The 15,322-nt window shown below is 38.7% G+C and overlaps 2 protein-coding genes across 3 annotated transcripts; both read left to right on the top strand.

Annotated features, from left to right (window-relative positions):
• The first annotated feature begins 265 nt into the window (after positions 1-265).
• Positions 266-5,832, top strand: LOC107776898 (uncharacterized). 2 transcript variants are annotated; one of them, XR_001646073.2, is made up of 9 exons: positions 266-685; positions 798-892; positions 991-1,094; positions 1,322-1,422; positions 1,504-1,607; positions 1,945-2,382; positions 3,010-3,141; positions 4,177-4,617; positions 5,319-5,832. XR_001646073.2 is itself a non-coding variant. In XM_016596849.2 (8 exons), the coding sequence occupies exons 1-8, from the start codon at positions 437-439 to the stop codon at positions 4,325-4,327; spliced, it is 1,374 nt and encodes a 457-aa protein (XP_016452335.1). In that variant the 5' UTR covers positions 289-436; the 3' UTR covers positions 4,328-4,636. The 2 variants fall into 2 exon arrangements, 1 of the variants encoding a protein (XP_016452335.1); XM_016596849.2 differs by lacking the exon at positions 5,319-5,832 and having other exon boundaries at positions 289-685; positions 4,177-4,636.
• Positions 5,833-5,932: 100 nt separating this feature from the next.
• Positions 5,933-7,848, top strand: LOC107776899 (peroxidase 57-like). Its single transcript, XM_016596850.2, has 2 exons — positions 5,933-6,596; positions 6,768-7,848. The coding sequence occupies exons 1-2, from the start codon at positions 6,039-6,041 to the stop codon at positions 7,512-7,514; spliced, it is 1,305 nt and encodes a 434-aa protein (XP_016452336.1). The 5' UTR covers positions 5,933-6,038; the 3' UTR covers positions 7,515-7,848.
• The last annotated feature ends 7,474 nt before the right edge of the window (positions 7,849-15,322 follow it).

A 15,322-nucleotide genomic window follows, 5' to 3' on the forward strand; every position in this document is an offset into this window, starting at 1 on the left:
TGTACATTAAATTTCAGGCATAAACAGAGGCAGATGATTTGGTTCATGTTTTCCCAAGTCCTAACTCGTTTAACCTATAACACGTGGCAATAACACCCACCAACTTTGGCCCCCTAAATCTGTTTCACAACACGGTGACGGGAGGCAGAGTACGACGCTTTGATTGGTCAATTTGTGGGAATGTGAAAGTGGTGGAAAACTATTTTTCAAGTCTTGAATTTTCTACAACAAACTCTATAAAGCAGGCCAATAGAAAATAGGACCCAAATTTATTTATTGTAAACATAAAAAGGGAGAAATCCACGTTTTTCTTCTCTCCTTTCCAAGAATCATCAATAGGCTTTAAGAACTGAGGAGTCTTATTGAACATTTACTAACACTTATATTTGATCAAAAGAGCTAGAGATTAACCCCTACTTTATTTTCCTCTAAGAAAATGATAGTAGTAAGATGGTGGATGACAACATTCCAATTGACAGAGCTGTTTGTGAGTTGTTTAGTTCATTTGACTTACGGGCTTTACATATTCAGCACAGCAGTGGCCGGTGATGTTTCCCAGACTCTGAGCGATTGGCTTTTCAAGCCAAATTTGGAAACTAGCCTTAAAACAGATGATTCAAAAAAGACTAACACTGATTTGCCTCCTATTGTGTTGGTTCATGGAATCTTTGGTTTTGGCAAAGGGGTAATGCCCCTTTTACACATTTTCTCCTTCTTTGGGTTTTGGGGTTTTTTTTCTTTCTCCATTATATGAAGATCACAACTGTTTATTCTAATTGCCACGTGGCCTTTTGTAGAGATTGGGAGGACTTTCATATTTCGCTGGTGCAGAGAAAAAGGATGAAAGGGTTCTAGTACCGGATTTGGGTTCACTTACTAGCATTTATGACAGGTGGATATTTTTAGCTCAAATTCTGTGATATTGTGTGTGTGTGTGTGTGTGTGTGTGTGTGTGTGTTTTGGCAACAATTGATGGATTTTAGTTTTCAGGGCACGTGAATTGTTTTATTATTTGAAAGGAGGGCAGGTTGATTATGGGGAGGAACACAGTAAGGCTTGTGGGCATTCCCAATTTGGACGAATTTATGAACAAGGTCAGAATCTTTTCATTTTAATTTTTATTTTCTATAATGTTGGTCTGAGATGAATTTTGAAGGGGGAACAAGGTCAATGAGAGTTCATTCAGCCGACCCCAACTTGTTTGGACTGAGGCGCAATTGTTGTTGTTATATACTATTACTTAATTGCATTTCAATCTTTGTGAATTCAATGTCTAACTTAAACTAGCCACTTTTCTTTCCTGGCTAAAAAAATGAAGCAGGACACTACCCCGAGTGGGATGAAGATCATCCTATTCATTTTGTGGGCCATTCAGCTGGAGCACAGGTTGTTCGAGTCTTGCAACAGATGCTGGCTGACAAGGTAAATTAATGCACAATTAGTTACAAAATTGGGACACCTTAAATAATCTGTTCAACATTAACATTAAGCTTACTATGATAGGCATTCAAAGGTTACGACAACACTTCAGAGAACTGGGTGTTAAGCCTAACATCATTATCTGGAGCACTTAACGGGACAACCCGAACTTACTTTGATGGAATGCAGTAAGTTTCTCAAAATCTTTACTTGCTGCAGTTTAACATTATTTGGTCAATTATTGCCATGTGAATAATAGATGCTTTTATGCTATAAATTTGATCGAGTTGTGAGTTAATAAATCAATATTTAGCTGTGACGTCAGAGTCCTAGATGATCTTCGCGTACATAGTACTTGAGGAGGCACACAATAGGTAGCTACTCCATTATATTACGATAATATGCATAAAACTATTGTCAAAGCTATCATCTGTTTGTAGCTTTGTTTACTTTTATGTTTTTGACCAGTTAACTGAGATCTGTAAAACTGCAGTTTTTACTGAATTTGACTGAATTTTTCAACAGACCTGAAGATGGGAAGTCCTTAACGCCCGTATGTTTGCTCCAACTTTGCCGCATTGGAGTAATAATTTATGAGTGGCTTGACATTCCCTTGCTGAAGGACTATTACAACTTTGGCTTTGACCACTTCAGTATGTCCTGGAGGAAAAGTGGTATCCGGGGTTTTGTTGATTGCCTTTTAGGGAATGGCGGTCCATTTGCTTCGGGAGATTGGATACTTCCAGATCTTACTATCCAGGGGTCAATGAAGTTGAACAGCCACTTACGTACATTTCCGCAAACATACTACTTCAGCTATGCTACCAAGCGTACCACACAAGTAATGGGTCTTACAGTTCCTTCTGGCGTTCTAGGGATACATCCGCTGCTATTCATCAGAGTCCTGCAAATGAGCCAATGGCGGCATCCACAAGATGTTTCTCCTCCGTACAAGGGCTATAGGTTCGTGCCTATTACTCCTCTGTTTCAATTTACTTAGATAGATGAAGATTCTTTATACTACATGCGATATTCACCTGAATTTTATTTCTAATTAGTCAGCAACATTTGAATCTCTGTTGTGAAAATCTTATCAAGCATTAACTATTATAATTGAGTGACTATGTTGTGTTAAGCCATGCTCATATGCACCGAGATCTCACTTCCAATCCGGTTATCATTTTTTGAGTTATTGTTGTTCATGGCCAAGTTATTGTTGATTATTAGACTGGTTTGTGGATATACATGCATGGCTGATTTGCACCGCGCCAAAGTAGGGATTTTATAACACCACTTTCAATTGATTTCCAGTTCTCCTAATTTTAGTGTCACCTGAACACGTTTCTGTTTAATTTCCTTTGTAAGATGGGGATTTCCAATCCTTAAAACAATCTGTTTATGATCAGTTTAAAGTCATAAATTTAATACCTCACTAGGTTTTCAAAACCAGTAATTCAAATGCAAAATTGAGTTCCTATTCAAAATTGCATCTTCTCAAACTAATCATCGTATATGACAGCACTATGGATTCAATACAAATAATAACTAGTTTCATTGACTCATTGCTGTTATTTCATCTAATACATGCAGGGATGAAGATTGGTGGGACAATGACGGTGCTCTCAACACCATATCTATGACGCACCCACGCTTGCCGGTTGAACACCCGAGTCACCTTGTCGTTAAAGATTCTGATTGTCAGCCCTTGCAACCTGGCATCTGGTAGGTGACCAGTCAGATTCTGCTCTTGTATTTGTTTAGCCAAGTTAATATCATATAGTATCTCTTCTAGTTCTGTGTCCATAGCCTTTAATAACTACACAGTCCTCATTGTTAGTCTTCATTTATGTCATTAGTATTCCTGGGTAGGGGTGGCAAAATGGTTAAAAGAAAACAGTTAACCATCCATATTATCCACTAAAAAATGTGTTGGATAATGAACTTCTTAAAAATTGGTCAAATATGGATAAGAATCATATTATCCATTTAGAAAATGGATAACCAATGGGTCTAACTTTTACATTTGTAAAGCCTCAAATTGGGGTTCCTCAAGTTAGGGAGATTAAGAATTCTCCCAAAAGTGATCATATGCAAGAATTCATGGATAATATGGTCCGGTTAACCCATTTTTATCCGTATTAAATATGGGTCGGGTCGGATAATTGGTCCGTTTTTTTCATTACCCGTTTTCGACCCGAACCATATCCGCCCCGCCCCGCCCGTTTGCCACTCATATTCCTGGGTATTAACAATTGAGGTTTCAAAGAATTGGTTCTTTGCTTTATGATAAGCCATTGTTATAGCCATATTTTCCTTGCAAGATGTATCTTATCAAATATTATCCTTTTTCTTCATTAGGATTTAATGTAGTATTGATCATTCTTCTAGTAGAATTCCAAATCAGAACTCAATAATATCATGTGAAAGTGACATAAATTATTTTGTCTCCTAACTGATTTTGGTGATAGATTCGTCTGACCATCTATACCTACCTATATCAAAGAGATGGATACTAACTTATATGCATTGATTGGATATAGTTTTCCTCCATTAGTAGATTTAGATCTTTAGGTGATATCTGAAGCAAATGTAGTCTTTATCACTTGGTTGAAGTGCGAGTTCCAAGAATCTATTATTCAAAGAAATATGCTTATATTGAATTATGTTCTCTACGCTTTGAGTAATGTATGGGAACTTACCTCATCAAAGAGTATTATGTTCTATTCCAGGAATCATCAAGTTTCCTCTTCTGTGCAGGTACTATAAAATTGTGGAAGGTGATCACATTCTTTTCGTTGTGAACCGGGAACGAGCTGGAGTTCAATTTGATTTGATCTACGACAGCATATTTGAGCGCTGCAGGAAGCATGTCTTAAGAAAGACTCCAACACTCCCAAACCATAGTTAGGAAGATATTCTCTCAAGGGACGGTATTCTGCAGTATCACATTCTTCTAATCTCTTACACATCGACAAATATCTATTCGTCTTTGAAATGGATTTTAAGGTCAATGTCTCTCATTGTTCTTTTGTATGTAGTTGTTATCACCACCATTGGCTCGTAGGCTTTCCGTGGGGAAATGTGAAAGGGAAATGTAAGTAGAGATTTGCTCCGTTGCACTGTCAAAGAAGATGAAGACAGAATTCCAAAAGAATACAGAACTTTCTGCTTTGACCATGAACTCAATGATTTTTTATGGTGATTGACTGATTTTTCATCTCAATATAGTAATAGTTGGGGAAAATACATAAGTTACTCCCTAAACTTGTCTCAAAAACTCATTTACATATTCTAACTTTACGAGTGTCTTTTTACCCCCGATTCTAACTCAAAGTAGAATTAATACCACCCTGAGAGCTGATGGCAGAGAGTGTTTTCACTCCTTAAAACTTGTGACGGGGAAAAACAAGTGAAAAATGGATTAATTTAAGGCATGTGTTATTCTTTAATTGGATAGTACACAATTGACTAGACTAATTTTGGCGAGCCTCTTTTCTTTTTTCATTTTCCTCATCTCTTCCTTCCCCTCAATCTTCTATCTTCACCTGCAAAACCACTGTGGTGCCTCCAAAACCACCGTTGCAGGTTCTCCAACTCCAAGACAAACCTTATTTGGTTGAAATCATTGGTAATAACTCATGATGCCCAAACACTTTTGTGTCTCTCTTTCAATTCATTGAACAAAATCACATATTGGGTTTGCCGTCTCTATATATCCAAAAGAGGTCCACAAAACTAAATTTGCGTTTGTGTGTATGGATATATCCTTTGACACAGCTTATTGGCTATGTTTGAAAAATATTGTTTTGGTTATTATTATTTCTCTTCTATGTTACTAAACAAAATCAACTCTAGTTCATTTGGAAAAGAAATAAAGCTTCGGTGATTGATCATGGCAGATCTGTCATTCTCAGTTATGTTACGGAAAGATCAGCTCTCACCATTAGAAACCCCGATGGAAGCCAACAACAAACCACCAAGATCCTCTTTCACCACCAGAAGTGCGCATGCCTTCCGTCTTACTGTGAACGCCCACGTCCAATGGAATTTCTGGGAAGGATTTCAAGAAATGTAGAAGGAAATGATAGTGAAAGAGTTAAATAAAAATTGGAAAAAAGAGAGATAAATTAAATTAGATGGCATCTGATGTGGCGCCCTGTGTAATACACCACCAGCCTCAAGATTCGTGGAGCATTCTCTGGGTGATACAATTCCACTTTGAATACGAATAAGAGGGTAAAAAGACACTCGTAAAGTTTAGGGAGCAACTTATGTATTTCCCTAATAGTTACTTAAGAGTATCTACATCCATACATAATATTTGATGTAATATGTATTACAGAAATGACTGATTTGGCATAAGGACCTTCGTATTTTGAGTTATTATTTTTTTTTATATATATTTTATTTAAATTTTGAGGTTAAGAATTCTAAATGAAAATGTTTTCAGGAAGTTTGTAAGGACCTTCGTAATTTGAGGTTAACCATTTATTTTCTTAACTGAAATAACTACCATGAGAGATCTAACAGACAATAGCTTAACTTCTTTTTTCCTTTACAATTTATAAGCACCCCCAAAACCTCAATTCACAAATATATATATCATCAAATCACCATTGATGATGGCAGCTAAGGCTAGGATTTCTGCAGCTATTTTACTAGTTTGCATTATCCTTCCTTTGCTAGCCTCAGCATTTCTTGATCATCTTCCTGAATTTCTAGAACATGATTCTAGAAATAAAGATGTAACAATCCGTGGTGATAATAATATTGTTCGTGCCAATGACAATGACTTTACTCTTCCTCGCTCACATGAGAAAAAGAATGAAAGATCTTTAAGAGAAAAGAAGTCAAAGAAGAAGAAGCATAAGAAGAAGAAGAACAAGAAGGGAAAGAAATCACACAAAGATAAAATTTTTGATTTTGACCATATTTTTGGAGGAAACCAACAAGAAGGAGATGAATTTTCCCCTTATTTGCAACCATTTGATGTGCCTCAAACAACAGAAGAACAAGAACAGACCGAGAATTATGATGGATTACGTGAGGGATTTTACCAGAAAACATGTCCTCAAGCAGAGAATATTATAAGAAATGGTCTAATCAGGGCCTTTCAGAATGACTCTACCATTGCTGCTGCATTACCTCGCCTTCTCTTGCATGATTGCTTTGTCAATGTAAGTCCTCGCCAACACTTTCCAAATTGCAACTTCTGCAATAGTTTTATCTAGATTCCACCATATCTTCTTAAATGAAGTCCAAGTATAACTCATTAACTCATACAATCTTAAATTTTGGTGGTAATTGCAACATATTAGTCTAACCAAAAACATGAATTTGATGTGCAGGGATGTGATGGGTCGATATTACTAGATACAACACCCAGTGGTGCAAGAGTGGAGAAGTTAGCAGGCACAAATGGTGCTACAGTCAAGGGATTTGAACTCATAGACGAGATCAAAGCCGAGCTCGAGAGACAATGCCCTGGCATTGTCTCCTGCTCTGATATTTTGGCATACTTGTCGCGCGATGCCTTTGTTTTATCAGGCCTCCCCAATTACAACGTGCTAGGTGGTCGACGCGATGGCATGGAATCCAATGAAGCAAACGTTGTTGGAAACCTACCACTTCCTGGCGACACAGTGGATCAAATGATTGATCTTTTTCAAAAGAAAGGCCTAAATTCGGAAGATTTGGTTGTCCTAATTGGTGCACATTCAATTGGAGTAGCCCATTGTTTCAACTTCCTTTACAGATTGGACGAACCAGAGAAGGCACAAATGTTAGATCCAAGGCTTGCTGGAGTCATGAGATTTATTTGTACTAACCAAATGAATACCTTACCTTTTGATCCCACAACACAGTACAAGATGGATTCAATTTTCTACAAGCAACTAATGATGAAGAAAGGGTTGATTGAATCGGATCAAATACTGGCTCAAGATATTAGAACGAGGGGCTTGGTGCAAAAGTTTGGTGATGATGAAATGGGATGGTTTGATAAGTTTGGTAAGGCTATGAATAAATTGGGAGCAATTGAAGTGCTCACTGGAAACCAAGGCCAGATCAGGAGACAGTGTAGAGCTGTTAACTGAAAATTGGATTAGTTTCTCATAAAGCAAGCCAAAAGGTGTAAGAATTTGCTCATTTCAAGCAGTTTCCTAGACAAATTAAAGCCTTGTTGACAGAGATAACAAAATTTTACTTTCCCATATCATCTTTGGGAATTTATATATAATTACTTCCAACTACTAGTCAGGGAAATTGATGATTTGTCCAACTGCTGGCATGTGTACTTAGAGTGTATGGACGATAACTATATTTCAAGTTGTTCGAGCAAACAAAATCATACATTCTGAGATGTTAAAGAATGTAAATGACATGTATGGTTTCAACAATATAAAGTTATTACACTATTTAGTATAGAAATTTATGGAATACAATAATTTGACGATATATTCGCACCAAACATGGGTTGTTGATTAGTATTTACACGATACCAAAAGTAAAATTAAAGCAACATCAGGAGAAGATTGTGGTCGTGAAATAGTTGTGGGGTCCTAGCAAGTAGACGGGACAAGACTGGGATAAAATTATCGGGACGGGACGGACTTTGACTGGGATAATAACGGGACGGGCCTTAAACAAAACGGGATAAATGGGACGACCCGGTAGGCCCATTCCATCCGAATGGGACGGGACGGGATGAGACGTGGGCCTTTTTAAAAAAATTATTTAAATATTTAAGCATTAAATTTGGCAACGACTATTTTTTTTATAGATGGCAACGGTTAATTTTTTAAAGTCGACAATGACTAAATTTTTAAAGTTTACAATGGCTAGTTTTTTTTATAACTTTTTTAATAAACTTAAAACTTAATAAATTATAAAGAAACTAAGTAAAGAATTATAACATAAGATTTGTAACGAAATATTTTAGTAGTTATAATAGACTTGTAATTTATTAAATATAATCTCAAGTTATAAAGTAACTAAGTAAGACAATTCATAAAACAAATTAAAGGCTAAAGCCTTTTATTTTATTAATACAAGTATTGAATTTCACATACAAATACAAGTCTTTTGAAGAGCATCTAATCTACGCAGCCACCTTCTAGGAAGGATTCTATTTGAACTAGGATAATATATACCAAAAAATTATTTTGTAGCATAATAAAAAATTTCTAAAAATTTAATAAGCTCTTTGATCTCATCCCAATCAGACTCAACAATTTGATCAGTGGGGTTACCAATATGCATATTAAATACCATTTGTATAAGCAACTAATAATCATAACTAATTTTAAGCATTTCATAAGTAGAATTCCACCTATTACAAATATCTTTTGGAATTTTTCTATATGGAAGGTCAGCATATGCACATCGTTCTTTAAACACACGAATTCTACTTGCTTTATTAGCACGAAAAATATAGCCGCAAGCATGTTGTACTGTAACGATTCGACCGGTCGTTTTGAATTTTTGCACTTCGCTCGCTAGTTCTCGGGCATGACTAGCCCCGTGTGATGTATTATGACTTATGTAAATCGTCGGTTTTGATATTCAGGGTCATCAGAATGAATTTTGAAGAACAGTTCTCAGTTTGAAGCTTAAAATTTGAAAGGTTTGACCAAGTTTTGACTTGTTAGTATATGATCTCGGATTGGAATTTTTATGATTTGGTTAGCTCCGTTAGGTAATTTGGGACTTAGGAGCGTGATCGGAATGTATTTTTGAGGTCCGTGGAAGGTTTAGGCTTGAATTGGCGAAATTGAGATTTTTGGCATTTTCCGGTTATAGGTGAGATTTTGATATAGGAGTAGGAATGAAATTCCAGAAGTTGGAGTAGGTCTGTTGTGTCATTTGTGACCTGTGTGTAAAATTTCAGGTAATTCGGACGAGGTTTGTTAGACTTTTTGATCGAAAGCGGAATTTGGAAGTTTTTGGAATTCTTAGGCTTGAATCCGATGCAAATTTGGTGTTTTAATGTTATTTTGTGTGTTCCAAAGGTTGGAACAAGTTTGAATGATGTTGTGAGATATATTGACATGTTTGGTTGAGATCCTGAGGGCCTCAGGTGAGTTTTGAGTGGTTAAACGGATCAAATTCTTGTTTTGAAAGTTGTAGATTTCTTCAGATCAGTGTTGCAGAGTTTTGCTCTTCGCGTTCGCGAGAGGGACCTCGCGTTTGCGAAGAGATGTTGAGTGAGGCAGACCATTTACCCTTCGTGTTCGCGATGTTGGTCCCGTGTTCGCGAAGGTTGAGTCTGATTGAGCATCACGTTCACGACTGAGGAAACGCGTTCGCGTAGGCTAAGCTGAGTAAGTCATCGTGTTCGCGAGGGTATGTTCGCATTCGCATAAGAGGAAATTTGAGTTGTGAATTATTTTTGCTTCGCGAACGCAAGGCTTTGACCGCGTTCGCGAAGAAGGAACTTTTGGCCTAGGCAGAATGATTAAATAGCCATTGTCCGCGATTTTGGGTCTAACTTTCACCATTTTTGAGCGATTTTGGAGTTTTTTGAGAAGAATTTTAGAGGGAATCAAAAGGAAACACTTGGAGGTAATATTTTTGAACTCAATACTCGATCCTATGTTGATTCTTACTTGTTTAAACATGAAAATTATAGCCTAAAAATTGGGAGATTAGGGCTTGAAATTGGAGAGTGTAAATTGGGAATTTGAGGGGCCATTTGATGTCCGATTTTGATGTTCTTGGTATGTATGGACTCGTGGGAGTATAAGAATTCTATTGATGTAATTTTTATTGGATTCCGAGGCGTGGGCCCGGGGGTCGGGTTTGGCCAATTACGGGTTTTTGATGTAAATTGGTTATTTTCGAGTGGACTTTATTCGCTTAGCATATTTTGATGGTATGAATCTGCTTTTGGCTAGATTTGGAGCATTCGGAGGCCGGGTCGAGAGGCAAAGGCATCGCGGGCTAGAGTTTGGACCGGATTGAGGTAAGTAATGATTGTAAATGTTTGTCCTGAGGGTATAAAACCTCGAATTTCACATCGTTGTGCTATATTGAGGTGACGCACATGCTAGATGACGAGCATGTGGTCGTGCACTATTGGGGATTGAGACTTAGTCCATCCCGAATGACTGTTTACTGCGTATTTGATTGAAAACTGTTTGTTATCATCATGTTTGGGCTGAATGTCATATTTGGGCCTCGTGCTAACTGTTTTGGACCCTTAGGAAATTTTTACTACTATTCCTCATTGTTTTAACTTTATACTTGTACTCAGTCATACTATATTCTACTGTTTTTATAACTCAACCATGTTTACTCTGTTTTGACATCTTAAATGATATTTTGAGCTGAGCATCATGTTTTACTATGCCCAAGTGGCTTTTAGAGATTTCTGACTGAGTAGGGCCGAGGGCCTGTGTTGTGAGGTTATTATGGAATCGGGCTGCGCGTCGCAGCAGTATTGTATTGATTCATGATTATGAGGCTGAGGGCCGATTTGTATGCCACAAGGTGGCTTGATATGAGTCCGAGAGCCTATTGATTATGCCATGAGATGGCTTGATATTGCGCTTGGGTTGTAAGGGGCCCCTCCCCGAGTCTGTACACCCCCAGTGAGCGCCGGTACCCTAAGTGAGTGATACATTGATTATGCCACGAGATGGCTTGTTATTACGCTTGGGCCGTAAGGGGCCCCTCCCGGAGTCTGTACACCCCTAGTGAGCGCGGGTACCTTGTATGAAATATGATATAGCCCGAGGGGCTGATGTTGTTCCATGTTATTACCCGATGAGCGATTCTTGATTTATGTTATACCCGAGGGGCTGATTACGAGTGATTGTGAGGTAGCCCGAGAGGTTGGTTCTGTTGATATTATGCCTGAGGGGAGATTTATGGTACATGTTTTGCCTGAGGGGCTGTTTACATTTCTATCATATTTACTCACTGTTTTATCACTCGTTTGAAACTATTAAAAATTGTTTTAAAAGGTTTTACCGAAATTGAGCATGATTTACGAAGTAAATGATTTTTGTACTGTGTTGGAAATATCCTGCATTTGTTGTAGCGTTTGACGTGGCTTACGTATTTTCTTACTGCTCAGCTTTCATTTATCTTTATTACTTACTAAGTTGGAGTACTCACATTACTCCCTGCACCTTGTGTGCAGATTCAGGTATTTCTGAACCCAGTAGCGGGTGTTGATTGCTCAGTGGCAGAGTCATCAGAGTTAGCAAGGTAGCTGCCCGATGTCCGCACACTACTTTTCTCCCTCTTGTCTTCAATAGACTGTATTTAGTACATTTTCAGAACTTTCGTAATATTCAGACCTTAGTAGATGCTCGTGACTTGTGACACCCCGATGTCGGGCTTGTATATTATTTCCGCACTGTTCATTTAGACTTATATCATGAAACATTTATTTAATTAAAGGCGTAAACATGATTCTTATTGATAAATAGTTAATTTGGGAGTTGTGTCGGTTGACCTAGTTTCACGATAGGCGCCATCACGGCCGGGTCAATTTTTGGGTCGTGACAAGTTGGTATCAGAGCCTTCGTTACATAGGTCTCACGAGTCATGAGAAGGTTTAGTAGAGTCTCGCAGATCGGTACAGAGACATCTGTACTTATCCTTAGGAGGATGTAGAACCTTTAGGAAAAACTTCACATTCTTGAGTTCTTATCGTGCGTTCTTGATTCAGCTTGAAATGTAATTCTTTAAATTCTTTCCACGCATTTGTATGTGCGCATGAGCGCTCAGTACCAGATGTGCATCGATGGCTTGCGGTTCCCTGATCGAGGAGCGAGATATGATCTCTGTGTGTTGAGATTGAGCCAGTCTGGAAGACTTGAGGCCAGATTTTTGCCTATAGCTTGAGCCTTGAGCTGTTGATTGCGTGAGCGCGTGTTTCTGGATCTATATGTTCTGTTGCGTCCCTATTAAGAGAAGTAATGACTGGATAGCTACGTGATTAGGGTGATGTGACTGCGAGATGTGTTCATATGAATCGAATGAGGCGAGAAGGTCTGCTTTGGGGCAGCAAGAACTATTTGGTGTTTGATTTCCATCGTGATTTGATGTTTAGCCCCGAGTTGTGGGTGTTATGAAGGATCTTTTCGTGTTGCCTAGTTGGGAAGTGAAGTAGATTCCATGTTGTGATATGAGTTCAGACTCAGGAAGATTAAATGACTGCGTAATGTTTATGACGGTGGAAGGGTATAAAGAGATGTTAGTTTGAGGCGAAACAGGTGGGTTATCTTCTGCGGAGTGTTCTAAAGTTTGTGTGATCCTTATGTTGTTGTTGGAAGATCTCCCTACCAGTGAAGTATATGTGTTGCAATTTAAATTTGGGTCACTTAAGAGAGTGTGCTTGACTGTTACGAGGGTGGACTCGAGATTTGCAGAAGATTTGAAGTACTAGAAGGGCTGTGTTTCATGAGCTTATGAAGGATTGAGTTTAATCTCACTATGGTATTATGGCAGTAATAGAGCATGTGCATTATGAGTTATTGTGTGATTTGGTCTATGGCTTTGCGCCAAGTGGGGGAGTCTGCTATTGATTAGTTGATTGCACGGTTATGTGCTATGTTGGTTCCAGTTGGAGGTGTACTGGTGAATCAGTTAAGGATTATGGAGGTAGAAACCAATGATGGCTCGAGTAAAGGAAATTTCAATAAAGGTTATGTTATGATGTATGGGTGTATGAGGATCGTGGGATAACTTGAGTTATTATTGGTAAAGGATGTGTGGTGCATAGATCATGAAGTTACTTGGTTGCATTAAGGTAAGGTTACACACTGCGGTGTTGGAGTGCTATTGGAGTACAGGTCATTCGGTCCGTTTGATCGGTATAATTGCGAATTGAGTAGAGTAGATGACTCTCGAGAATGGTTCTAATGGGTTCAAGATTTTACAAGTAATAATTGGAGATTTTCAGGTTGTATATTTGGCTAGAACTAAGGGTTGCATTGAAGGGTGTCAAGACTCATGGTATTTCTATATCATTATGGGATTCTATATATGAGTATCAGGAAGGTAAAGGTAACGACTTTGGATTTGCAGGAAGTCCCTTCAAGGTAGGTATTTTGAATGTGGTGCTTTTGGGAATATTTAAGAGAGTATCAAACGGTTTATGAGCCGTAGACGATGTGGTTCTATGCTTGGGTCTCGGGTAGTGAATCTGGGCTGAGGAATTGTGGTGTTATAGCAAGAAAAGTATCAAGTTGAAGGTAAACAGAAGGAGCTTGGACAGGTTGGATAGCTTGGTAGTTGGACGGATCAGCATGGTAAAGATATGATCAGTTCTTTGGATGCTTACGAGGTAATGAGTTTCTGCAGGTGTTTCGCGGCAATGCTCTTGGGTTTTAGTGGCCTGTGTAGCTTGGTTGAGTTAGAAAGATTCAGTCCTGACGGTTTAGTTTTGTGCAAATGGAATTCGGAGAGTTCTTGATGGTTTCTACTACGGTTAGAGATGTATATTTTCTACGAGCAAGAGGAGCATGTGATGTATAGTGATTTTCTTCTAGATGAGATCAAATGGGAAGTTCTTGGCTAGTTGAGCACCTAGCTGCTTGTGGCTTGGAAGGGGTTATGAAGTCCTTATATTTATCATAGGATGGCATGGTATATGCGGCATGTTATGTAGAGTTGAAATTTGCATGTGTAAGATCACAGTTCAGTTCTGAAAGGGGGAGTTATAAATTCTTAGACAACACGGGCAGCTTTAGATGATTAGGGAAATGATATTACTAAGTGGTGTAGCTTGATGAGGGTATACGTTTCAGGAAAAAAAAGGGCAATATGATTGAGTTGATGATACTTCATTAGTACTGCGGCACTCTCTTATTGGATCGACTGTTGATTTTTGAGTTTACTTGGTGGCACAGAAGAATTTTTGGAGTATCTCTCGTGGGATGATTGGGTATTTGGGGTGTGTTGTATATTCGGACGGTGGAGTTGGGATCTGATATGGTAATTCGCGTGCTTTATGGATTTGGAGACTGGGTGTTCTCATAGACAGGTTAGGTCGTGGTTGTGGACCACATATATTGGTCTTGTGTGGTAACTATCGGGGTTGGAGACCCGAGTGGATCCTTTGTGGCTTGGGATGTTAGATTTTGATGTGATATTGGGTATAGACTGGTTGTCTCCGTGTCGTTTTATTCTGGACTATTGTGCTAAGGCGGCGACGTTGTCTATGTCGGGGATGCCACAGATTGAGTGGCAAGGTTTGACGGATTATGTTGACAGCAAGGTGATCTCATTTTGAAGACCCAATGGATGGTTGAGAAGGGTTGTTTTTCTTATTTGGCCTTCGTGATGGATCTCAGTGCGGAGACTTTTTCTACTAATTCAGTTCCAGTGGTGAGGGATTTTTCGGATGTGTTTCCTACTGTCGGGCATGTCACTGGATAGGGTTGTTGATTCCGGTATTGATTTGGTGTCGGGCATCGTATCGTATGGAGCCGGCGGAGTTAAAAGAGTTGAGGGAACAACTTTAGGAACTCCTTGATAAGGGATTCATTGGTAGGTCAATATGGATGTGTGGTTCTACATCGAGCCAGCTTGGTTGACTCCGAGTTGTGTTGTCGAAGGATGTGTTGACTCGATTGCTATTGAGCTTATTGGCGATCTGGGGAGATCTATGAGTACCTTTCCATGTTGCGAGGCATTGGGATTTGTTGGTTATAGGCACATATGGTGCGGTTTTATTGAGGTCTCTTAGTGGAATTTGAGCGGGAAGAGTATTGGCTATTGCTCGGTGGATGGCATATTGGTTGTCCTTTCAGGTCTGTGTAATGTTATGTCAATTGCTTCGATGTGGTTATGATGATTTTCTTTGGATCCAGACGTCAAATTGCACGTGGTTGTCGATTTTAAGCATAGTGACTTGAGTTATTTCATGTGGACCAGTGTTTGGATGAGG

This window comes from Nicotiana tabacum, chromosome 18 (genome assembly GCF_000715075.1).
Source record: "Nicotiana tabacum cultivar K326 chromosome 18, ASM71507v2, whole genome shotgun sequence".
In the NCBI taxonomy this organism is placed as follows: domain Eukaryota; kingdom Viridiplantae; phylum Streptophyta; class Magnoliopsida; order Solanales; family Solanaceae; genus Nicotiana; species Nicotiana tabacum.